Here is a 26,744-nt window from a genome sequence, read left to right as displayed (position 1 = left end):
CTTACTTGCTTGTATGTCATGTGGTTTTTGGACAGTACATTTTCCATGTGTAGTTTGGACTTGGTGTGTCATTGAATTGTCCAGCAATAATGTTTTACTTTTGCACATTGTACATTTTGAAAGTTGGACTATGTTTTTTTATTCTGTTATCCATGTGCAATGTTTCCAAATCAGTGGTTGATATGTTAGAGGCTGGAGTAGTACAAAGTGTCTTTGAAGGCAGTTACATGTATAATTTCATTAGTACTCAATGTAATATTGTTTAAGTCAAGGCCACTATTTGCTGGTTCATTTTGAGTCTGTATTTGTACACTGACACAACAACTGCAGACTTAGGCCCTCATTCCGAGTTGTTCATTCGCAAGCTGCTTTTAGCAGCTTTGCACACGCTAAGCCGCCGCCTACTGGGAGTGAATCTTAGCTTATCAAAATTGCGAACGAAAGATTCGCAATATTGCGAGAAGACTTCTCTGTGCAGTTTCTGAGTAGCTCGAGACTTACTCTTCCAGTGCGATCAGTTCAGTGCTTGTCGTTCCTGGTTTGATATCACAAACACACCCAGCGTTCGCTCAGACACTCCTCCGTTTCACCAGCCACTCCCGCGTTTTTCCCAGAAACGGTAGCGTTTTTTCACACACTCACATAAAACGGCCAGTTTCCGCCCAGAAACACCCACTTCCTGTCAATCACATTACGATCACCAGAACGAAGAAAAAAACCTCGTAATGCCATGAGTAAAATACCTAACTGCATAGCAAATTTACTTGGCGCAGTCGCACTGCGGACATTGCGCATGCGCATTAGCGACTAAAAATAACGAGCGAACAACTCGGAATGACCCCCTTAGTTACCTTACTGGGGTTTTTTTGTTTAATTTTTTTCAATTTTTATTGGCCTCATATTGTGTTAATGTGTGTTTGGAGTGCCACATCACAGACCTATTTCCATATCCCATCTGTATTTTTTTTTTTTTTTTTTTTCATTTTATTTGAAAATGAAGCTGTGTGTGTTTTGGCTTGTTAGTGTATGTTTTTGGAATTGTGTCCTATGTCTGTGTCCTGTATATGATTCCCTGTGTTGCACTTTCCATAGTGCATATGGCTATTGGACAATGTTTTGGGTTTGTTGTTGTGCTTTTTGTGTTTAATGTCCTTATTTTTAGATTGATAATAAAACATCCATTTTTTAAAGATGTAATGTTTATAAGCATAATGGGTGGATATATTAACAATAGCATGAATAGTTATTATTTTTATTTTTTTTGGATTTACAGTGTTGAAAAAAAGCAGTACTGGTCGTCCTACAGTCACTCCCATCACATCTGATGATGATGACGCTGCGGAAGCAGGTAAAGTGTCCATTGTAGTATAGGTTAGGTTTGTAAATGAATGGCCATAACAAAATGTCACTTTCAATACTAGGTCCATCCAAAGAAGTCTTAAGCAGCAGAAGGCGCACTTCTGGAACACACCACAAAAAACATCTGCCAGCAAAGAAAGCAAGGTCTGATGTCCAGGGCCAACCACAGCAGGCTACCCCGCCACAAAGATTATCTACTATTTGTTCGGTGCCCCCACTCCAAATTTTGGACACACCTCCAAGACGACAACCACACTCCCCTCATCTTGATTGTGAGTAACAAACTGTGATAACAATAAAAAATGTCAGAACTTTAAAAAACCATTTACTTAAACTCATTAAGTCAATACCCATCAAAATGTGCTATACTTACCCAAGTCAGTAAAACATAAAATGAAAACCAAACAAAATGGCCTACACAACATCCAGTAAAGATATGTATGTCCACTTCAGCCATACAGTAGCACATTGTGTGGAAGATGCTGCAACAGAAACTCATGTGTAAGCTTTGCAAATAGTAAGGTTGTTAGAATCATTTACACATGTGTGCTTGTCCTAACATTGCCAACTGCATACAAAAACATCACTATGTTTTGGTTGGAGACACTATAAGGCAACACATTATGCATTACAATGTGTTTTTAGGCAGGAGTATGTCTGATGTACCATACAACTCATGTGTTTGCTTTCAGAATGAAGTAACCAGACACATTTGCCACAAACAGGTATATGTATGTATTTAAGTAATGAGTGATGATGTTGCTAGGCCGGAAATCTGAAAGCACCAGTCCATTACATGTGTTCCATGTTTAGTGCTTTGTACCAATGTATTAAACATATGGATAAGTAACGGATAAATGTTTTTAATTTCAGCTTCTAGTCCTGGTACCAGCATCCCTCCGCAACAACAGCAACACAGTGACATGGATGACACAATCATGTTAGAAATGCATCCAGTAAGCGAAGGAATCAGCCCCCCAGCACCTGTGAGTACTCCCCCACAGGAAAGCACACCAGCAACCCAACACAGCCCAACAACACCAGTAACACAAGGCCCTGATCAAGTGTTCTGGACCATTTGGGCTAGACAGCAGGCCACTAATGAAGATTGCCTGCGTAGGCAGACCCAAATGGTTGCAAGCCTACCATCGCACCTCAGACGAATCAGCAGAAATCTGAGTAGACAAAATGAAACAAACACAAGAATTGCAAATACCATGGAAATCATACGTGCAGACATTACACATGTCATGGGCAACTTACAGCGCATAATGGAAGAACAGCACAGACAACAGCAAAGCTATATAAACATTTTAGAAAGCAATCAAATGATCAATGAATCCATGTCCAGAATTGTAGACAATCAAAATGCTGCAACACGTGAACTCAATGCCACCCTCAGTAACCTCAATGAAACACTCAGATCCCTGCAGCAACAGCAAACAAGCAGCAGTTCTGGTACGACTACTCCAAATGTAACGCCAGTGTCATCACCACCAAGGCGCTCCACCAGAGCACGCCAACATGACAGTGGTAAAGGCAAAGGCCAGGACAAGCAACCACCCAAATAAACATAAAAAAACCACACCCATTTCTTTAAAGAGAAGAGAAACAAAATACTTACCAAGTATATGATTAACAGAATATATATAACACTTAGCTCCTTGACAATTTGTACAACATCATTAATTATAACTGGTACAAACAACAAAAGGAATTTTGTACACACATTTCTTCTTTATCATCTTTGTAATTTTTGTTAGCAGGAAACTGTTATTTCTAATCATTCTTTGAGCCAGGAGACAGACTAATTGGCAGCCAGGCAGATTGTCTTAAGCAGGCAGAAAGCAGACCACTTGATTTTTTTCTAATCATTACTCTTTCTAGATTCTAATCATTCTTTGAGCCAGCAGACAGACTAATTGGCAGCCAGGCAGATTCATCCATGACCAATACAATTTACAATGTGAATTGTAACTGTTTTACATTTCTTTTCTAGACGAATTGACAAGAAAAACACAATTGAGTTGGCTAAAAGTGTCCTAATATGTTGGGAGTAATATTTAGATAATTCAGTCCGAAAATGACTGACATTATTGTTGTGCCATGTTTGTGTGTGTTAAAAATAAGTAATCAGATTTAAAAACATGATGCAGAGAAACAACAACATTTGAAATATTTGAAAGTTGAACACAAATGTGTGTAATAATGGATATATGTTGTTAAATGTGTATTGCCTTACAAATCTACAATTTTTGGCCAGCAAACATAAGGAAATAAATTATTTTGCATGAGAGAAGTTTGTGTCCCTTTTATAGGCATCCTAATTCAGGTTAGAATGATTTGTAAGTGTCAACACATGTAAACACGGCCGAAAAAAGCAGGTCTATTTTTTTGCCGCTTTTTTTACCGATTCGCAAAAAAATACGACCGCAATTGAGCACTCAGAGACTAACACCCAAATACGAATGAATAGTGAATTCCCGTATTGTATGAAATAACAGCCGCGTTTGACCGATGGTCTATTCATTCGTATTTTGGAACTTTGCCAATCAAACCATTACGAATAGTCCAAACACTGCCGAGATTGGTGCTTAGTGAATTCCCGGATTGGGACTTAGAAAAAAAAACACAAATCGGACAAACTCGAATTCTTAGTAAATATTGGCCCTTGTATGTATTTAGATTTGCCTTTGGCACATATATGTGCACAATATTTAGCAGCATGTGAATGTGTGGTAATACAACATACATCTTGCATTTTCCTTAAATAAAAATTGTGATAAATAATGGAAAATGTATGATTAATAGTAACATGCATCTCAATAATAAGCACATTTCCACATATTTAAAGTACAAAGAAATGATAATAAACTAAACCGCTATGAGTGTGATAAATAATTCCTGCATTTCATATTTATCAACAAAAGTTAATACTGAATACTACAAATGACTTTTGCTATAATCTTCTGGAAAGCACTACAGGGGTTGCTCAGAGTCCGTTGCAGTTTTTGCTATTTTAGCAAAAACTGTTACAGATAAAATCGCATGCTGTGGGACTCCCAGCACCGGGCAAGACTGCCCAGCATGTGTAGCACAGCCCAGCAATGCGATTGCAATTCAATTGCAACTGAATTGTGAATTAGAGGTAGACTCCCAACATACATGGCTAGGCTGTGTGTGAAAGCGGTTCGGTGCCATGTTTCATATCGCAGGAAGTGCTTGCAAAATCAGCGGGCCGCCCCTAAAATGGCCATGACAAGCCTAAGTTTCCTGCTCCACTCCACCCAAACGCCGTGCCTCCACCCCCAAGCGCCCGCCGACTGTCAATTACAATATGATCGCACGGTGAAAGTCCGTACATGCATAAATCATTTGTTTGTGAAATTATCAATATTGCATCTGCCTCTGAATACCCCCTTATAACCTCTTATCAGTGTATAACACCTGAATTAATATAAAAGCTGAATAACTCGTGGTTTTAATGTTTCTATAGATTTATTACGGAATCCTAAAACATGCATTATGGATACAATTATTTAAATCATATAAATGTTAATAATAAATGCAAGAGAGTGACCTGATTATTCACTGATTATTATGTGCAATTACAATCATAGGGCAATATGTATACAAATGTTATTTACATGAGTTTATACAATGCCACTAGAGAATAATAGAAATAACTGTTTATAATTTCATATTTTTCTCTCTTGCTTTGTAGGTATCTTTACTTCTTCTGGACGTGTGTGCAGGGGCGTATCTACCCATTGGCCAGGATGGCACTCGCCAGGGGCGCCAACTGAGGAGGGAGCGCCGCCCAGCAGTGCCACCCTCAGCCAATGGGTGGACTCACTTAGTAGTGGCATCGCCTGGGCTGGAGGATCGCGCAGTAGGCAGGAACAGGCGCTGGTGTTCGGCACCGCAATGAAGAAGTGCAAATAAAGTACAGCTTCTAGCAACCCTTGCTGTCGTGAGCTCCTGGCAGTAAGGGTTGCTGGGAGCTGTAGTTTACTTTCACTTTCTTCATGGAGTGTGGTGCGGTAGCGAAATATGGTGTTCCTGCCTACTGTGCGATCCTCCAGCCCAGGGGATGCCCAGCTCATCAAACTTAGTTTTGCAAAATATTACAGATACAGTATGTTCTTTGAGGGGAGAGACTATGTGCTGGGAGCGGAGATGACTTGGGCCCTCATTCCGAGTTGATCGCTAGCTGCTTTCGGTCGCAGCGCGGCGATTAGGTGAAAAAGCAGCATTTCTGCGCATGCGTATGGGCCACAGTACGCACGCGCAAAGTACTTTCACACAAAATGATGCAGTTTTACACAATGTCGAGCGACACTTTTCTGTCGCTCTGTTGATCTGTGAGTGATTGACAGGAAGTGGGTGTTTCTGGGTGGTAACTGACCGTTTTCCGGGAGTTTGCTAAAAAAACGCAGGCGTGTCAGTTGAAAACGCAGGCGTGCCTGGGGAAACGGGGGAGTAGCTGGCCGAACGCTGGGCGTGTATGTGACGTCAAAGCAGTAACTAAACTGTCTCAAGTGATCGCAAGGTAGGAGTAGGTTTGGAGCTACTCAGAAACGGCATGAAAATTTTGTCGAGCAGTTCTGCTAACCTTTCGTTAGCACTTCTGCTAAGCTAAGATACACTCCCAGAGGGCGGCGGCTTAGCGTTTGCATTGCTGCTAAAAGCAGCTAGCGAGCGATCAACTCGGAATGAGGACCTTTATGCAGGGAGGGGAGAGATCATGTGCTGGGAGGTGAATGGGGACTATGGATATGTGCTGGGAGGGGGATGAGGACTATGGATATGTGCTGGGAGGGGGATAGGGACTATGGATACGTGCTGGGAGGGGGGTGGAGACTACATCTATGTGATGGAAGGGGGTGGGGACTATGGCTATGTGCTGGGATGGGGGTATGGCTATGTGCTGGGGGAGACTACGGCTATGTGCTGGGAGGGAGATGGAGACTACGGCTATGTGCTGGGAGGGGGATGGGGACCATGGATTTATGCTGGAATGGGGACTATGGATATGTGCTGGGATTGGGATGGAGACTATATCAATGTGATGGAAGTGGGATGGGGACTATGGATATGTGCTGGTAGGGGGATAAGGACCATGGATATGTGATGGACGGGGGATGGGGACTATGGTTTTGTGCTGGGAGGGGGATGGAGATTACATCAATGTGATGGAAGGGGGATGGGGACTATGGATATGTGCTGGGATGGGGACTATGGATATGTGCTGGGAGGGGGATGGAGACTACATCAATGTGATGGAAGGGGAGTAAGGACTATGGCTATGTGCTGGGAGGGGGATAGGGACTATGGATATGTGCTGGGAGGGGGATGGAGACTACATCAATGTGATGGAAGGGGAGTGGGGACTATGGCTATGTGCTAGGATGGGGGTATGGCTATGTGCTGGCGGGAGTCTACGGCTATGTGCTGGAAGGGGGATGGAGACTACAGCTGTGTGCTGGGAGGGGGATGGGGCCTACTTTTATGTGATTGGAGGGGGATGCTAACTACTTCTATGTGATGGGAGGGGGATGGGGATTATAGCTATGTGCTGGAATGAGGGCTATGGCTATGTGCTGGGGGGTGACTATGGCTATGTCCTGGGAGGGGGATGGAGACTACGGCTATGTGCTGGGAGTGGGGACTACAGCTATGTGCTGGGAGCGGGTGGGGACTATGGCTATGTGCTGGGAGGGGGATAGGGACTATGGATATGTGCTGGGAGGGGGATGGAGACTACATCAATGTGATGGAAGGGGAGTGGGGACTATGGCTATGTGCTAGGATGGGGGTATGGCTATGTGCTGGCGGGAGTCTACGGCTATGTGCTGGAAGGGGGATGGAGACTACAGCTGTGTGCTGGGAGGGGGATGGGGCCTACTTTTATGTGATTGGAGGGGGATGCAGACTACTTCTATGTGATGGGAGGGGGATGGGGATTATAGCTATGTGCTGGAATGAGGGCTATGGCTATGTGCTGGGGGGTGACTATGGCTATGTCCTGGGAGGGGGATGGAGACTACGGCTATGTGCTGGGAGTGGGGACTACAGCTATGTGCTGGGAGCGGGTGGGGACTATGGCTATGTGCTGGGAGGGGGATGGGGACTACTTCTATGTGATGGGAGGGAGTTAGGGACTATGGCTGTGTGCCGGGATGGGGGCTACAGCTATGTGATGGAGGGAGACTATGGCTATGTCCTGGGTGGGGGTTGGAGACTACGGCTATGTGCTGGGAGTGGGGACTACGGCTATGTGCTGGGAGGAGGTGGGGACTAAGGCTATGTGCTGGGAAGAGGTGGGGACTACGGCTATGTGCTGGGAGGGGGATGGGAACTATGCCTATGTGCTGGGAGGGGGATGGGGACTACTTCTGTGTGATGGGAGAGGGGTTAGGGACTATGGCTGTGTGCTGGGATGGGGGCTATGGCTATGTGCTGGAGGGAGACTATGGCTATGTCCTGGGAGAGGGATGGAGACTATGGCTATGTGCTAGGAGGGGGATGGAGACTACAGCCATGTGCTGGGAGGAGGTGGGGACTATGGCTATGTACTGGAGACAGGAGGTTATCTACCCATTGGCCAGAATGGCACTCACCAGGTGCACTGGCTAGGGAGGGGATGCTGCCTGTTGGTGCCACCCTTGGCCAGGGGGTGGAATCACTTAGAAGTGGCAGTGCCTGGGCTGGTGGTTTCCACAGCAGCCAGGAGCTGGCGCCGGTGTCCGGCACCGCGATGCACCACAGTGAAGAAACGCAAAATAAACAACTAGAATGCTATTGTTAATATATCACTTTATCACCACTACTAGGTAGTGTGCATAGATGCCTTTTCACTGCCATTAATATTTGATTATACCCCCTGGCCGAGTGTGGCATCAGGCACTGCTGATTTCTCCACAGTGTGACATGGATTACTGTTTGGGTATTATGTGTAAGGGGCACTAGTGTGTGACAATGTGCATAAGGGGTTACTACTGTGTAAAGTAATTTGAATCGGGAGCACTATTGTGTGGTCATGTCCCTTTTCCACAAGATCATGCCCCTTTTTTGTACATGCGACTTCTCTATTTCAAATATGGGGGAGGGGAGAGGGGGGGGCGCCAGTACCTTACTTTGCCAGGGGAGCCAGGGCCCTAGATACATCTCTGCGTGTGTGGTTTGATGTTCTTTTAATTATCGGTAGAATACACTGATTTATTATATATAGGACAAATAGGATTTTATGGTATTTGAGAATGTAGATCTTGCAGCTACAGAGAATATGTAGTGTACAGTCATCTAGGGGAACAAAAAATGAAATCCAGACTTGAAATCAAATGTTTGCTTTTATTTTTGAACTCTATGAGAAATATGACACCTGCATTTTCCTCTGCGCAGTTCCTGCCGATGCGTACATTTGCACATATCGTTGATCATTTTATAGCCCCTTTATGGAACTACTTAATTAGCCTTGTAACCTTGCGGCTATGTCTCTGTGAGCAAATACCACAATTATGGTAATGAAAAAAACATTACTAATTTGTGCTCACACCCCTATCAGGTGCAAACAAAACTGAGCAAATATTATTACATAGAAATTGAAAATAGAACATATCCATGAGGTTACTTACTATGGAACCTTGCAGCTAACTGAATCAGCCCCCAGTTGCCGGGTGTTATAGCAGCTTTTCCTGATTTATCAGTTTTCATAATATTTAATATAATTTTTACATTTTCTTTTAAACCTTTCCTCTTTATGCCTACTGATTACTGTATAAAGAACATTCAAAAGTGGAATAACTATTAGGATGATGTTTCCTTAATTACAATTTACCCTGGTAGTCAAACCTATCACAGGACACAACTTACCATCTGTCCTGTCTGTGAACTTTGGACTCTTGCCTAGTGTTGCAGAATTAACAGTCTCGGAAGAAAAGCTTAGCTTCGTGTTTGGGTCTCGTTTTGGCTTTGGAGGCGGTTGTTTCCGAGAACAACCATTGCTGTCATCATCAGCACCACCAACAGAATGGAGTGACTGTGAACGCACAGAAAATCCACTAGAACATGGATGCGGCAGCCGGTCTTGTGGTGCAGGCATGGTCATAAATCCCATGCGGAAATGTTTACTGACGTAACTCCCTTCACTTCCTCGTACAACCTCTCCGCCAATGCTGCAGAAAGAAATACAAAACATTAGACTTTATTAGTTGCTTCCAAGTTATAGAAAAACACTTTCAAACTCACTTTCGATCTATGGAGATTTAACAAAGCTTGGAGAGAGATAAAGTATAGAGAAATAAAGAACTAAGGGGTCTATTTACTAAGCCTCGGATGGAGATAAAGCCACTGGAGATAAAGTACCAGCCAATCGGCTCCTGTCATGTTACAGGCTGTGTTTTAAAAATGACAGCTAGGAGCTGATTGGCTGGTATTTTATCTCCAGCGACTTTTTCTCCATCCAAAGCTTAGTAAATAGACCCCTAACCAATAAACTTCTAACTGCCATGTTATAGGCTGTGTGTATGTCTGAATACTGACAGGAGCTGATTGGTTGTTACTTTATCTCTCTATCGCTTTCGAAGCTTTGATAAATCTCCCTCTATAATGATGTATATGATTATTCTAAAAGATAACACTTTAATTAGATCTACAATGAACTATAATTATTGTGTATACAAATATAAGCCACATTCTTACATATATACCGCACTGCTAGCATTTACATAAATTGATGTAAAGACAGGGGGCTATAATCACCAGTTAACCAATCAGATGGTTATTTGGTTTCTATATTGTGTTAGAAAACTAACAAAGTTAAAAATATTTTTAAATATATTTTCCTGGATCACCAGTCTCCATAAACGTCCTCACAGTCGGTAGATATTTTTGCCATTATGGATTTTACCTACTGCTGGCTCATATAGTAGACACCCAGAAATGAAAGGTTTTAGCAAAATGTTTACACAGAGATACAATTTTAAACTTATCTAACATCAAAAATGAATGTATTGCTATCAAACATTTAATAATCCTTCCTGATACATAGCTGGGTGTCTAGATTACTCTTTCCTGCTGTCAGCAGCCTGCAGTAGAGATGAAGAAATAGTCACTTTCTTTGATGTGGATGAAAATATTATGAGCTAGAAGTGGACATTATGACTGCAGGTCAGAATACTGCACACAACATGCTGCTTTGCAAAAAATATATATTTGGATTCATTGAACAGGTTTTATTTTTCCAAATGAATACTAATATACAGATTTCCCTCAATCATAGTAGCATTTGATACCTTATTTTCCCTGATCTGTAATAACCTAATTTCCTGGAGTGGAACACTTGGATGCGGATTGACAGCTTTGTTAAAATGGGGTATTATACCTACCTTCAGTGCCGTTTCTTGCGGTGGGCGAGCCGTGCAACCGCACAGGGCGCCCGCCGCGGCACTTCCTGAGCACTTTCAAACCCCCCTCCCCTCTCCTCCCGAGTGCCCAGCTCGGGGGGCGGGATTTTGCGGAATGACGCGTTTGCGTCGTTACGTCACGACGCAATCGCGTCATTCCATGAAACCCCGCCCCCCCGAGCTGGGCACTCGGGAGGAGGGAGAAGGGGGAGCCAAGACGGCCAGCGCTGCGCAGTAGTGATGGGATATCTAGTTCACTTTGGTGATTAGTTCATTATGATCTAATTCACTCAAAAGATTAGTTCAGGAGATTAGTTCATGTAGTTCATTTAGTTCCTCATTATTCATTTCACTCGCTGACTCTGAGACTGAAAGGAGTGATTAGATTTAGAACTAGTCTAGACTATTACACATAGGCCCTCATTCCGAGTTGATCGGTCGCAAGGCGAATTTAGCAGAGTTACACACGCTAAGCCGCCGCCTACTGGGAGTGTATCTTAGCATCTTAAAATTGCGACCGATGTATTCGCAATATTGCGATCACAAACTACTTAGCAGTTTTAGAGTAGCTCCAGACTTACTCTGCCTGTGCGATCAGTTCAGTGCTTGTCGTTCCTTGTTTGACGTCACAAACACACCCAGCGTTCGCCCAACCACTCCCCCGTTTCTCCGGCCACTCCTGCGTTTTTTCCGGAAACGGTAGCGTTTTCAGCCACACGCCCATAAAACGGCCTGTTTCCGCCCAGTAACACCCATTTCCTGTCAATCACATTACGATCGCCGGAGCGATGAAAAAGCCGTGAGTAAAAATACTATCTTCATAGCAAAGATACTTGGCGCAGTCGCAGTGCGAATATTGCGCATGCGCACTAAGCGGAATTTCACTGCGATGCGATGAAAAATACCGAGCGAACGACTCGGAATGAGGGCCATAGAGTAGGTATTTCTAATACTAGCTCATTGTAGGAGTTATAATCTTTTTCAAATGATCTGATATGTTTAATATATCAGATTTTTTTTATTTTTAAGAAAAGCAATAAGTTATTTAGCAACCTTATAGTGACATATGTATCTCTGCAATATTAATCCCATTGTTGGTACTCCTTTTTACTTCATAATATGCAAGTGAAAGACCCAAATTCAGAGTCATGTCATAAGTCACTTTTTTCTGCTTTTAAAATACAATAATTAAAAGAAAAAAAGTCCCTTTGCCCCAATGTAACAGACCTTAGAGAGAGATAAAGTGGAGATGTTGTAAAGTAACCAGTCAGCTTCTGTCATTTATCTTCAACAGTATATAAAGTGACAGAAGCTGATTGGTTGCTAGGGGCAACTGCTCTACTTTATGTCACTTGAAGGTTCATAGTACATATCCTCCTGTATCTTGTGTGGAGTAATCAGACCATACAGGATAGCATGCAGCACTCAGCACTGTGTCTTTAGCTGATTGGGAGTGTAGCTTGTCACCTAATATACTGGGGGAATGAATCATGGCTATATGCAGTTCAGTATCAGCTCCATACAATGCATATGCCTGTGCACAGCAGTGCCACACATGGTATCTTAGAGGTACTGTACTGACTCGTATGGCTGTATGAATCATTGAGTCAGTGAGCTGATCAGTGATCTGTAATGAATCACTGAACTACTTGCAAGGAGAGTGACTCATGAGTCGTCAGGACAATGCAGTTCAATCAACTCCACAGAGTCCACTGACTCCATGAGCACAGTAGTGACCCCTGTGGCAGCTGAGGTAAAATGACTCATGAGTATTCAGTATTCACTCTCTCTCCCACACACACACACACTGATTGGTTGCTATGGGCAACATCTCCACTTCTATAGAACTACCTAAGTATATATGTACCATCATATTTTTAATTATTTCAAGACTGAAGGGTCATCAGACAAACATACATATCCCCCTATGTCTTGTGTAGAGTAATCAGACCCTACAGGATAGAATGCAGCACTCAGAACTGTGTCTTTGGCTGATTGGGAGTGACAGTGTACCTTGTGACCACCTAATATGCTAGGTGAATTAATGATGGCTATATGCAGTTCAGTATCAGCTCCATAGCATATGCCTGAGCACAGCAGTGCCACACATGGTAGCTTAGAAGTACTGCGCTGACTCGTATGGCTGTATGAGTCATTGAGTCAGTGAACTGATCAGTGAACTGTAATGAATCACTGAACTACTGAACTACTTGCAAGGAGAATGACTCATGAGTCCTCAGGACAATGTAACTCAATCAGCTCTACAGAGTGAGTCCACTCCATGTCTGAGCGCAGCAGTGACCCCTGTGGCAAATGGGGGCACGTGCCTGCCGCAATGTGTAAAATGTGGACACTTTCCTGCCGCAATGTGTAAAATGGGGACACTTTCCTGCCGCAATGTGTAAAATGGGGACAGTTTCCTGCCGCAATGTGTAAAATGTGAACACTTGCCTGCCGTACTGTGTAAAATGGAGGCACGTGCCTGCCGCAATGTGTAAAATGGGGACACTTTCCTGCCGCAATGTGTAAAATGGGGGCACGTGCCTGCCACAATGTGTAAAATGGGGACACTTGCCTACCGTGCTGTGTAAAATGGAGACACTTGCCTGCCGTGCTGTGTAAAATGGGGTCGCGTGCCTGCTGTAATGTGTAAAATGAGGACTTTTTTTTTTCATCGTGTGGTGGCCGTGATGATGAGATCAGATGAGGCCACACCCATCTTAACAAAGCCACACCCATTTTAACGAGGTCACGCCCCCTTGCCGTGAGTGCGTGCATACTTTTCCTCTTTATATCTATGGGGGGGCGCATTTTTTCTTATGTGAATGGGGGGCGGGGGCACATTTTTAAATCTCGCACTGGGAGCCAAATTGGCTAGAAACGGCCCTGCCTACCTTACTATTGTAATTCCTTCTTTCCCCCACACTGCCCCCCAGGTTGGTTCCCATCTGTTTGCTCAATGTAGTCCAGTTCTATTGTTTATTCAGAACCTCCATGGTCAGTTCTCTAAAGCAGAGGTTCTCAAACTCGGTCCTCAGGACCCCACACAGTTCATGTTTTGCAGATCTCCTCACAGATTCGCAAGTAAAATAATTAGCTCCAGCTGTGGACCTTTTAAAATGTGTCATTGAATAATGAATTCACCTGTGCACCTGCTGGGTTACCTGCAAAACATGCACTGTGTGGGGTCCTGAGGACCGAGTTTGAGAATCTATGCTCTAAAGCAGTGGTTCTCAAACTCGGTCCTCGGGACCCCACACAGTGCATGTTTTGCAGGTAACCCAGCAAGTGCACAGGTGTATTAATTACTCACTGACACATTTTAAAAGGTCCATAAGTGGAGCTAATTATTTCACTTGTGATTCTGTGAGGAGACCTGCAAAACATGCATTGTGTGGGGTCCTGAGGACCGAGTTTGAGAACCTGTGCTCTAAAGTAGAGATGAGCGCCGGAAATTTTTCGGGTTTTGTGTTTTGGTTTTGGGTTCGGTTCCGCGGCCGTGTTTTGGGTTCGACCGCGTTTTGGCAAAACCTCACCGAATTTTTTTTGTCGGATTCGGGTGTGTTTTGGATTCGGGTGTTTTTTTAAAAAAACCCTAAAAAACAGCTTAAATCATAGAATTTGGGGGTAATTTTGATCCCAAAGTATTATTAACCTCAAAAAACATAATTTACACTCATTTTCAGCCTATTCTGAACACATCACACCTCACAATATTATTTTTAGTCCTAAAATTTGCACCGAGGTCGCTGTGTGAGTAAGATAAGCGACCCTAGTGGCCGACACAAACACCGGGCCCATCTAGGAGTGGCACTGCAGTGTCACGCAGGATGGCCCTTCCAAAAAACCCTCCCCAAACAGCACATGACGCAAAGAAAAAAAGAGGCGCAATGAGGTAGCTGACTGTGTGAGTAAGATTAGCGACCCTAGTGGCCGACACAAACACCGGGCACATCTAGGAGTGGCACTGCAGTGTCACGCAGGATGTCCCTTCCAAAAAACCCTCCCCAAACAGCACATGACGCAAAGAAAAAAAGAGGCGCAATGAGGTAGCTGTGTGAGTAAGATTAGCGACCCTAGTGGCCGACACAAACACCGGGCCCATCTAGGAGTGGCACTGCAGTGTCACGCAGGATGTCCCTTCCAAAAAACCCTCCCCAATCAGCACATGATGCAAAGAAAAAGAAAAGAAAAAAGAGGTGCAAGATGGAATTATCCTTGGGCCCTCCCACCCACCCTTATGTTGTATAAACAAAACAGGACATGCACACTTTAACCAACCCATCATTTCAGTGACAGGGTCTGCCACACGACTGTGACTGATATGACGGGTTGGTTTGGACCCCCCCCAAAAAAGAAGCAATTAATCTCTCCTTGCACAAACTGGCTCTACAGAGGCAAGATGTCCACCTCATCTTCACCCTCCGATATATCACCGTGTACATCCCCCTCCTCACAGATTATCAATTCGTCCCCACTGGAATCCACCATCTCAGCTCCCTGTGTACTTTGTGGAGGCAATTGCTGCTGGTCAATGTCTCCGCGGAGGAATTGATTATAATTCATTTTAATGAACATCATCTTCTCCACATTTTCTGGATGTAACCTCGTACGCCGATTGCTGACAAGGTGAGCGGCGGCACTAAACACTCTTTCGGAGTACACACTTGTGGGAGGGCAACTTAGGTAGAATAAAGCCAGTTTGTGCAAGGGCCTCCAAATTGCCTCTTTTTCCTGCCAGTATAAGTACGGACTGTGTGACGTGCCTACTTGGATGCGGTCACTCATATAATCCTCCACCATTCTATCAATGTTGAGAGAATCATATGCAGTGACAGTAGACGACATGTCCGTAATCGTTGTCAGGTCCTTCAGTCCGGACCAGATGTCAGCATCAGCAGTCGCTCCAGACTGCCCTGCATCACCGCCAGCGGGTGGGCTCGGAATTCTGAGCCTTTTCCTCGCACCCCCAGTTGCGGGAGAATGTGAAGGAGGAGATGTTGACAGGTCGCGTTCCGCTTGACTTGACAATTTTGTCACCAGCAGGTCTTTCAACCCCAGCAGACCTGTGTCTGCCGGAAAGAGAGATCCAAGGTAGGCTTTAAATCTAGGATCGAGCACGGTGGCCAAAATGTAGTGCTCTGATTTCAACAGATTGACCACCCGTGAATCCTTGTTAAGCGAATTAAGGGCTGCATCCACAAGTCCCACATGCCTAGCGGAATCGCTCCGTGTTAGCTCCTTCTTCAATGCCTCCAGCTTCTTCTGCAAAAGCCTGATGAGGGGAATGACCTGACTCAGGCTGGCAGTGTCTGAACTGACTTCACGTGTGGCAAGTTCAAAGGGCATCAGAACCTTGCACAACGTTGAAATCATTCTCCACTGCACTTGAGACAGGTGCATTCCATCTCCTATATCGTGCTCAATTGTATAGGCTTGAATGGCCTTTTGCTGCTCCTCCAACCTCTGAAGCATATAGAGGGTTGAATTCCACCTCGTTACCACTTCTTGCTTCAGATGATGGCAGGGCAGGTTCAGTAGTTTTTGGTGGTGCTCCAGTCTTCTGTACGTGGTGCCTGTACGCCGAAAGTGTCCCGCAATTTTTCTGGCCACCGACAGCATCTCTTGCACGCCCCTGTCGTTTTTTAAAAAATTCTGCACCACCAAATTCAAGGTATGTGCAAAACATGGGACGTGCTGGAATTTGCCCATATTTAATGCACACACAATATTGCTGGCGTTGTCCGATGCCACAAATCCACAGGAGAGTCCAATTGGGGTAAGCCATTCCGCGATGATCTTCCTCAGTTGCCGTAAGAGGTTTTCAGCTGTGTGCGTATTCTGGAAAGCGGTGATACAAAGCGTAGCCTGCCTAGGAAAGAGTTGGCGTTTGCGAGATGCTGCTACTGGTGCCGCCGCTGCTGTTCTTGCGGCGGGAGTCCATACATCTACCCAGTGGGCTGTCACAGTCATATAGTCCTGACCCTGCCCTGCTCCACTTGTCCACATGTCCGTGGTTAAGTGGACATTGGGTACAACTGCATTTTTTAGGACACTGGTGAGTCTTTTTCTGACGTCCGTGTACATTCTCGGTATCGCCTGCCTAGAGAAGTGGAACCTAGATGGTATTTGGTAACGGGGGCACACTGCCTCAATAAATTGTCTAGTTCCCTGTGAACTAACGGCGGATACCGGACGCACGTCTAACACCAACATAGTTGTCAAGGACTCAGTTATCCGCTTTGCAGTAGGATGACTGCTGTGATATTTCATCTTCCTCGCAAAGGACTGTTGAACAGTCAATTGCTTACTGGAAGTAGTACAAGTGGGCTTACGACTTCCCCTCTGGGATGACCATCGACTCCCAGCGGCAACAACAGCAGCGCCAGCAGCAGTAGGCGTTACACGCAAGGATGCATCGGAGGAATCCCAGGCAGGAGAGGACTCGTCAGACTTGCCAGTGACATGGCCTGCAGGACTATTGGCATTCCTGGGGAAGGAGGAAATTGACACTGAGGGAGTTGGTGGGGTGGTTTGCGTGAGCTTGGTTACAAGAGGAAGGGATTTACTGGTCAGTGGACTGCTTCCGCTGTCACCCAAAGTTTTTGAACTTGTCACTGACTTATTATGAATGCGCTGCAGGTGACGTATAAGGGAGGATGTTCCGAGGTGGTTAACGTCCTTACCCCTACTTATTACAGCTTGACAAAGGGAACACACGGCTTGACACCTGTTGTCCGCATTTCTGGTGAAATACCTCCACACCGAAGAGCTGATTTTTTTGGTATTTTCACCTGGCATGTCAACGGCCATATTCCTCCCACGGACAACAGGTGTCTCCCCGGGTGCCTGACTTAAACAAACCACCTCACCATCAGAATCCTCCTGGTCAATTTCCTCCCCAGCGCCAGCAACACCCATATCCTCCTCATCCTGGTGTACTTCAACACTGACATCTTCAATCTGACTATCAGGAACTGGACTGCGGGTGCTCCTTCCAGCACTTGCAGGGGGCATGCAAATAGTGGAAGGCGCATGCTCTTCACGTCCAGTGTTGGGAAGGTCAGGCATCGCAAACGACACAATTGGACTCTCCTTGTGGATTTGGGATTTCAAAGAACGCACAGTTCTTTGCGGTGCTTTTGCCAGCTTGAGTCTTTTCAGTTTTCTAGCGAGAGGCTGAGTGCTTCCATCCTCATGTGAAGCTGAACCACTAGCCATGAACATAGGCCAGGGCCTCAGCCGTTCCTTGCCACTCCGTGTGGTAAATGGCATATTGGCAAGTTTACGCTTCTCCTCCGACAATTTTATTTTAGGTTTTGGAGTCCTTTTTTTTCTGATATTTGGTGTTTTGGATTTGACATGCTCTGTACTATGACATTGGGCATCGGCCTTGGCAGACGACGTTGCTGGCATTTCATCGTCTCGGCCATGACTAGTGGCAGCAGCTTCAGCACGAGGTGGAAGTGGATCTTGATCTTTCCCTAATTTTGGAACCTCAACTTTTTTGTTCTCCATATTTTATAGGCAGAACTAAAAGGCACCTCAGGTAAACAATGGAGATGGATGGATTGGATACTAGTATACAATTATGGACGGACTGCCACGGTTAGGTGGTATAAAAAAACCACGGTTAGGTGGTATATATTATAATAATAATACAATTATGGATGGACGGACTGCCTGCCGACTGCCGACACAGAGGTAGCCACAGCCGTGAACTACCGCACTGTACACTGGTTGATAAAGAGATAGTAGTATACTCGTAACAACTAGTATGACACTATGACGACGGTATAAAGAATGAAAAAAAAACCACGGTTAGGTGGTATATATTATAATAATAATACAATTATGGATGGACGGACTGCCTGCCGACTGCCGACACAGAGGTAGCCACAGCCGTGAACTACCGCACTGTACACTGGTTGATAAAGAGATAGTAGTATACTCGTAACAACTAGTATGACACTATGACGACGGTATAAAGAATGAAAAAAAAACCACGGTTAGGTGGTATATATTATAATAATAATACAATTATGGATGGACGGACTGCCTGCCGACTGCCGACACAGAGGTAGCCACAGCCGTGAACTACCGCACTGTACACTGGTTGATAAAGAGATAGTAGTATACTCGTAACAACTAGTATGACACTATGACGACGGTATAAAGAATGCAAAAAAAACCACAGTTAGGTGGTATATATTATAATAATAATACAATTATGGATGGACGGACTGCCTGCCGACTGCCGACACAGAGGTAGCCACAGCCGTGAACTACCGCACTGTACACTGGTTGATAAAGAGATAGTAGTATACTCGTAACAACTAGTATGACACTATGACGGTATAAAGAATGAAAAAAAAACCACGGTTAGGTGGTATATATTATAATAATAATACAATTATGGATGGACGGACTGCCTGCCGACTGCCGACACAGAGGTAGCCACAGCCGTGAACTACCGCACTGTACACTGGTTGATAAAGAGATAGTAGTATACTCGTAACAATTAGGATGACACTATGACGGTATAAAGAATGAAAAAAAAACCACGGTTAGGTGGTAGGTATATAATAATAAATAATACAATTCTGGTCGGACGGACTGCCTGCCGTGTGCCGACACAGAGGTAGCCACAGCCGTGAACTACCGCACTGTACACTGGTTGATAAAGAGATAGTAGTATACTCGTAACAATTAGGATGACACTATGACGGTATAAAGAATGAAAAAAAAACCACGGTTAGGTGGTAGGTATATAATAATAAATAATACAATTCTGGTCGGACGGACTGCCTGCCGTGTGCCGACACAGAGGTAGCCACAGCCGTGAACTACCGCACTGTACACTGGTTGATAAAGAGATAGTAGTATACTCGTAACAATTAGGATGACACTATGACGGTATAAAGAATGAAAAAAAAACCACGGTTAGGTGGTAGGTATATAATAATAAATAATACAATTCTGGTCGGACGGACTGCCTGCCGTGTGCCGACACAGAGGTAGCCACAGCCGTGAACTACCGCACTGTACACTGGTTGATAAAGAGATAGTAGTATACTCGTAACAATTAGGATGACACTATGACGGTATAAAGAATGAAAAAAAAACCACGGTTAGGTGGTAGGTATATAATAATAAATAATACAATTCTGGTCGGACGGACTGCCTGCCGTGTGCCGACACAGAGGTAGCCACAGCCGTGAACTACCGCACTGTACACTGGTTGATAAAGAGATAGTAGTATACTCGTAACAATTAGGATGACACTATGACGGTATAAAGAATGAAAAAAAAACCACGGTTAGGTGGTAGGTATATAATAATAAATAATACAATTCTGGTCGGACGGACTGCCTGCCGTGTGCCGACACAGAGGTAGCCACAGCCGTGAACTACCGCACTGTACTGTGTCTGCTGCTAATATAGACTGGTTGATATTTAAAGAGATATTAGTAGTATACAACAATACTATACTGGTGGTCAGGCACTGGTCACCACTCCTGCAGCAAAAGTGTGCACTGTTAATTAATATAATTGTACTCCTGGCTCCTGCTAACAACCTGCAGTGCTCCCCAGTCTCCCCCACAATTAATTATAAGCTTTTAATTTATACATTGATGACTGTGCAGCACACTGGGCTGAGCTGAGTGCACACAGACTGAGTCACACTGTGTGACTGACTGTGCTGTGTATCGTTTTTTTTTTCAGGCAGAGAACGGATATAGCAGAGAGAAGTGAACGGATATATTATATTAAATAAAAGTTAACTAGCAACTGCACTGGTCACTGACTGTGGTAAACTAACTCTGTCTGCGACTCTGCACAATCTCTCTCTATCTAATCTATCTATCTCTATTCTAATGGAGAGGACGCCAGACACGTCCTCTCCCTATCAATCTCAATGCACGAGTGAAAATGGCGGCGACGCGCGGCTCCTTATATAGAATCCGAGTCTCGCGATAGAATCCGAGCCTCGCGAGAATCCGACAGCGTCATGATGACGTTCGGGCGCGCTCGGGTTAACCGAGCAAGGCGGGAAGATCCGAGTCGCTCGGACCCGTGGAAAAAAAAGTGAAGTTCGTGCGGGTTCGGATTCAAAGAAACCGAACCCGCTCATCTCTACTCTAAAGGGTCTATTCTTGAAGCAGTGAAAAGTGTGGAGAAGAGAGCCAGTGGAGAAGATGCTCATGGCAACCAAGCAGCACTGAAGTAACATTAATAATTAGCATACACAGCTGATTGGTTGCCATGGGCAACTTCTTCACTGGCTCACTTCTCCACACTTTTCACTGCTTCATGAATAGACCCCCTAAGTCCTATGGAGGGTGGAAAAATATATTTGGTGGGTGAAAAAGTCCTTTAGCCATTTTCCCAGGATAAAATCTATATTCCCAATCTGGGCCTGTGCCAATGTTTGTACAGTTGAGTGATTTGTTTTGTACTGCGCATGCAGCAATTGATTACCGATGGTGAATGCAGTGGATTTGGGTGCAAAGTGATTGACAGTGGGCCTACTGTCGGACTGAGGCATAAAGGCCCCACCGGGGGAATGTAGTAGTAGGGGCCCATGTTTAGAGGTGTGGCTAGTTTCCAGAGTGGGTGTGGTCAGCTGCCACAGAGGCTTGACTAACCTAAAGAATGCATGGTCTGTGGCCCTTGATAAATATATATAGTAAATACTGTTTTGCATGCATGATAATGTACCAGATTTATAACAGCACAGTTTAGAACCTGACCCCTAGAAAAGGAGGTGGGGCCCCAGGCAGTGTGGGGGCATATCTGGCACTGTGGGGGGCATTAATGTATCTGGCACTGTGGGGGCATATCTGGCACTGTGGGGGCATTTATGTATCTGGCACAGTGGGGGCATTTATGTATCTGGCACAGTGGGGGCATATCTGGCACTGTGGGGGGCATTCATGTATCTGGCACTGTGGGGGCATATCTGGCACTGTGTGGGCATTTATGTATCTGACACTGTGTGGGCATTTATGTATCTGGCACTGTGGGGGGCATTAATGTATCTTGCACTGTGGGGCATATCTGGCACTGTGTGAGCATTTATGTATCTGGCACTGTGTGGGCATTTATGTATCTGGCACTGTGGGGGCATATCTGGAACTGTGGGGGCATTTATGTATCTGGCACTGTGGGGGCATTTATCTATCTGGAACTGTGGGGCATTTATGTATCTGGCACTGCTGGGGGGCATATCATGTGCATCTGGTACTGCTGGGGGGCATGTCATGTCTGTGGCGGCATATCTGGCACTGCTGGGGGGCATATCATGTGTACCTGGTACGGCTGGGGGGCATATCATGTAGTGTTCCCGTGTCTCAGTGCTATACCTGGTGCAATGTGTCTCAGTGCTCTGCCTGGCGCAAAGTGTATAACGTGCTCTGCCTGGCGCAAAGTGTATAATGTGCTCTACCTGTCGCAGTGTGTATAGGAGGTTCTACCTGGTGCAATGTGTATTAGCTGCACTACTGTGTGGTGTAATGCAAATTGCCACTATTATGTGGCCACGCCCCTTCCCCATGAAGTAACGCCCCTAAATTTTAGCTGCGCACCTTCGGCGCGTACTGTCTGTGATTTAGCATGTGAGATGGGGAGCTCCAAGCATTACGGTATGTACATAATTTTGACCTAACTTAAAAATGCCTTCCCAAATGAAAAATGTGCCCTCCCCGTGATCAGCACCCTGCCCTAAAAAAATCCTAGAGTGAACACTATCATGTGTAGCTGGCACTGCTGGGGGGCATGTCATGTGTAGCTGGCACTGCTGGGGGGCATGTCATGTGTAGCTGGCACTGCTAGGGGGCATATCATGTGTAGCTGGCACTACTGTAGACATTGTGTGTAAGGAACACTACTGTGGCTGTTATGTGTAAGGCTGCTAATTGTGTGCGTAGAGGGGATGTGAAAATATATTTTTTTATAGTTTGAGAATATGAAGTTGCGAGGCCACGCCCACTTTTCTGGGAGGGGGCGCTTTGACATTTTCTCGCTCAGGGCGCTAGTAGGCCTGGAGCCGGGCCTGCAGGGAGGGGAGAGATCATGTGCTGGGAGGTGAATGGGGACTATGGATATATGCTGGGAGGGGGATAGGGACTATGGATATGTGCTGGGAGGGGGATGGAGACTACATCAATGTGATGGAAGGGGGTGGGGACTATGGCTATGTGCTGGGATGGGGGTATGGCTATGTGCTGGGGGAGACTATAGCTATGTGCTGGGAGGGGGACTGGAACAGGCCTCCCAGCACATGATCTCTCCCCTCCCTGCAGGGCCAGCTCCAGTCAACTGCACAGTTTAGAACCTGACCCCTAGAAGAGGAGGTGGGGCCCCAGGCAGTGGGGCCCACTGGGGTTTCCCCTGCACTCCTGTGGGCCACTCCAACCCTGAGTGGGCCTAATTCAGGTCCAGTTGGTCCTGCGCCCATCGTTGCACCGCATGCACAGGACCGGTTCTGCATGCGTGTGAACAGGTTCTGCGACATAGGATGCACAGCAGAGGTGATTGACAAACTGCTGCCGTCTTGGGGGCAGAAGACCTCAGTTTGTGAAAACGGTTATGTCGGCAGCATTTAGTGGGTTGGAAGAGGTCAGGAACCTCTGTCATAGGAGAGGTGGTTTGTGCAACAACATGGGTGCCTTAAGCCACCTGATGGGGAGAGATCCAATGCTGCATTCTAGGACGCAGATCAGATCAGTACTGCAACAGGAGATGTCTGCTTGTAATAGACGCCGCATACTGCATTACCATACAGCGCTATCACTGCTACTTCCAAGGAGCCAACAGCAATAGCTACTCCCACCACATCTGAGTCAGGCCCAGTGTTCATTCATGGGAGGTAACTGGGGTGGCTTGTCAGAAGTGGTTGTGTCACCACTGCGTCTTTGTTCACAGTTGTACTGGCCCTGGCATCTTAGTTCCGATGGTCATTACGAGCTGCCATGGGGCTGCCAAGTAGTTTAATGCTGCAACTGATGTGCGACCGATGTTGCCGATGGTGTGTTTTGTGTATCCAAGCAACGAATTAGAGACGCAATCAGTAGGTGTCGCTGTACAAATCCCAGCCGCTGCTGCATTAAAACATTTTTGCAGTTCTGCTGCATGCAAAGACGTAACTGCGTCCACCGCAGAATCATGCCCACTGCGGCAATCTTCCAGCCACCCATAACAATTTGCTGCCTAAGCTAACCCCGCATCCAGATAGTGTATTGTGTGCTGACGCTGTTATTTACATTTTACTATATTGAGGCTACACTGTGACATTTGACTACTGTACATATATGTTTCTGACCTTTGAGTAGAGCGCATGTTAAAACTGCTGAGTACACATGAAAAATAATTGAAATAAAAATCATGGGATTTCTGTCCCAGGTTCACTAAGAAGTTAATAAAGGACATTTTTATTAATCGCATACAATATATAAATCCTTAAACTCTTATCCAGTAGCAGCATATGTGTAATTGACAGCTTTCTCATTATATACTGTACATTGTCATTTTGATACTTATATAAAATATACATTTATGCTATTATATCACTTGACATTTATGGGCCAGAGATGTAACCACTGTCACCCTCTTCTTCCATACAGCTTTTAATAATGTTATGTTTCTGCCTTCCCTCACTCCAATAACAAGAAGCATGATAGCACAGTGAGATGTACTACGTATTACAGGAAAACCCTCGTTAGCTGCATGAGCTCAGCAGATGACACAGAATAACTTGCTGTAGTATTTAACAGTTTTTTTTATATAACACTTGCATATTACATAGCACTTTATAGAGAATGTCTGTTATTAGAGTGCACGGTCTAAATTCCCTTGGAGCTTTTTATGTAAATTACCTTACTCAAATACACACACATAAGGGTTAATGTATGTCAGAACTTCAAAGATAATTTACCTAGCAGTATGTCTTTTTACTGTCGGAGAAAATTGGAGCACCTGAAAGAAAACCCAGATAAACATAGGGAGACATACAAACGCTACACATATAGGGCCGTAGTTGGAACCAAACCCCAACTCTTGTGAGCTACTTAGCGAGCTACTTCTTGTGCCACCATTCTGCCCACCATATACTGTATTGGAGTAATGATTCATGTGTAAAAACTAGGAGCAGCAGGTTCTTAAATACATTAAGGGATCAAAACTTGACTCAATTAGTCGAGGACCCAACTAGAGGTAAAAACTATTCTGGGCCTAGTTATTACCAATAATGTGGACATTATATCAAACACTAAGGTTGGGGAGACCTTGGGAAATAGTGACCACTATATGATCACATTCGACATCAGTTTCAAGAAACATAGCTATAAGGGAACAACTAAAACATTTAACTTTAGAAAAGCTAACTTCAATATGCTGAGGCAGGCACTAAACAACATTGACTGGGAAGTTTTGTTTCATGGTCAAGACACAACGGAAATGTGGGAGGCATTAAAAGGGTTGCTTGATAGCAATATTCACAAATTCATTCCTATGAGCAGTTAATGCAGGAGTACTAAACACAAACCAATGTGGCCTAATAAGGAGGTCAAAGAAGCAATAGCTAAAAAGAGGCGTGCTTTCAAAACACTTAAATCTAATGGAGGAGAGGAGTCTTTGCAGCATTATAAGGAATGCAATTAAAAATGCAAAAAAGTAATAAGGGCAGCTAAAATTGTAAACGAAAAGCAAATCGCTATATAGAGAGTAAAACCAATCCTAAAAAGTTTTATAAATACATAAACAGTAAAAGGTTAAAGAAGGAGAACGTAGGCCCAGTAAAAGATGAATTGGGAACTTTGATAAACGATGATAAAATAAAAGCGGAAATACTGAACAATTTTTTTCCCTCAGTATTCACCAGGGAGGATAAGACGGTGAGAATAGTGCATAACAATAGTGAAGGTAATGACTCTTGGCTTGATGCTTGTTTAAGTGAGGAAGTAGTCCTGGAGAGACTAAGCAAAATAAAGATTAATAAATCACCAGGCCTAGATGATTTTCATCCTAGGGTTATTATGGAGCTTAGCCCGCAGCTAGCAAAACCCCTGATTTTCCATAGTTCAATCAGATCAGGCAAAGTACCTAGCTGAGGTAGTGCCTTTCTTTAAAAAGGGAACTAAAAATAATCCTGGTAACTATAGACCAGTTAGTTTAACCTCTATAGTGGGTAAAATATTGGAAGGTATCTTGAGGGATAGCATAGAGGATTATCTGCAGGTTAATAAGATTATTAGCAAAAGTCAGCATGGGTTTGTAAGGGACAGATCATATCAAACTAACTTAATTAGCGAAATTTGTCCCTGATGCGCAGCAGAAGCAACTAGCATAGGTCCGGATAGATGAAGGAAGACACGTGACTGTAAGCATCCTCCTCTGCTTCTCACTGAGAAGCATTTGCCTCCAGGTGCCAGCAGGGGGACCTGATATGATTACTGGCTTTCTTCCATCCTAGGAGCAGTTGAGACTCCACTGCTCCGTGCTCCCAGCAGGTCTGTTTGTGGAATAGGCAGTTGGGGCTGAGAAACATGTTGCGTACTGTACCTCCCAACATGACCCTCTCCATGAGGGACAGAATGCACTGCTCCTGGACTTTTCTCTTAATGTATGATTGCCGGCACCTGTGTTGAACAGCTTCATGGATAAGAAAGGTGTTACACCACAAGTGATGGCAATCATACATTAGGAGGGAAGTCCAGGAGCAGAGCATTCAGTCCCTCCTGGAGAGGGTCATGTTGGCAGGTATGCTGTTTGGCTGTAAGTGTCTCCACTTCATTTACTGTTCATCACCACAGATCACATAGTAAATAACAGGCTGCCATGTATCACCCAGCCAGTGCATCCCCCAGCGCCCTGTATCACCTTGCAGACTAATCCCCCAGCACATATTTCTACACACCAGCATGTTGCTGGCTGTTACTGGAGTGAGCTCAGCCTAGCCAGAGGAAGAGAGGGGGAGTA

The 26,744-nt window shown here is 44.8% G+C and overlaps 1 protein-coding gene across 2 annotated transcripts in view; it reads right to left on the bottom strand.

The window, feature by feature from the left end:
• The window catches only part of NYAP2 (neuronal tyrosine-phosphorylated phosphoinositide-3-kinase adaptor 2), a 293,064-nt gene that overhangs the window by 113,323 nt on the left and 152,997 nt on the right, over positions 1-26,744 (bottom strand). For both annotated transcript variants that reach the window (XM_063916016.1, XM_063916015.1), the window contains exon 3: positions 9,235-9,536. In XM_063916016.1, coding sequence (XP_063772086.1) covers positions 9,235-9,536 — 302 coding nt within the window. The remainder of the gene's footprint in view (positions 1-9,234; positions 9,537-26,744) is intronic.

This window comes from Pseudophryne corroboree, chromosome 4 (genome assembly GCF_028390025.1).
Source record: "Pseudophryne corroboree isolate aPseCor3 chromosome 4, aPseCor3.hap2, whole genome shotgun sequence".
NCBI lineage: Eukaryota > Metazoa > Chordata > Amphibia > Anura > Myobatrachidae > Pseudophryne > Pseudophryne corroboree.
The sequence above is the reverse complement of the archived record's forward strand: the minus strand, read 5'-3'. Positions and strand labels throughout refer to the sequence as shown.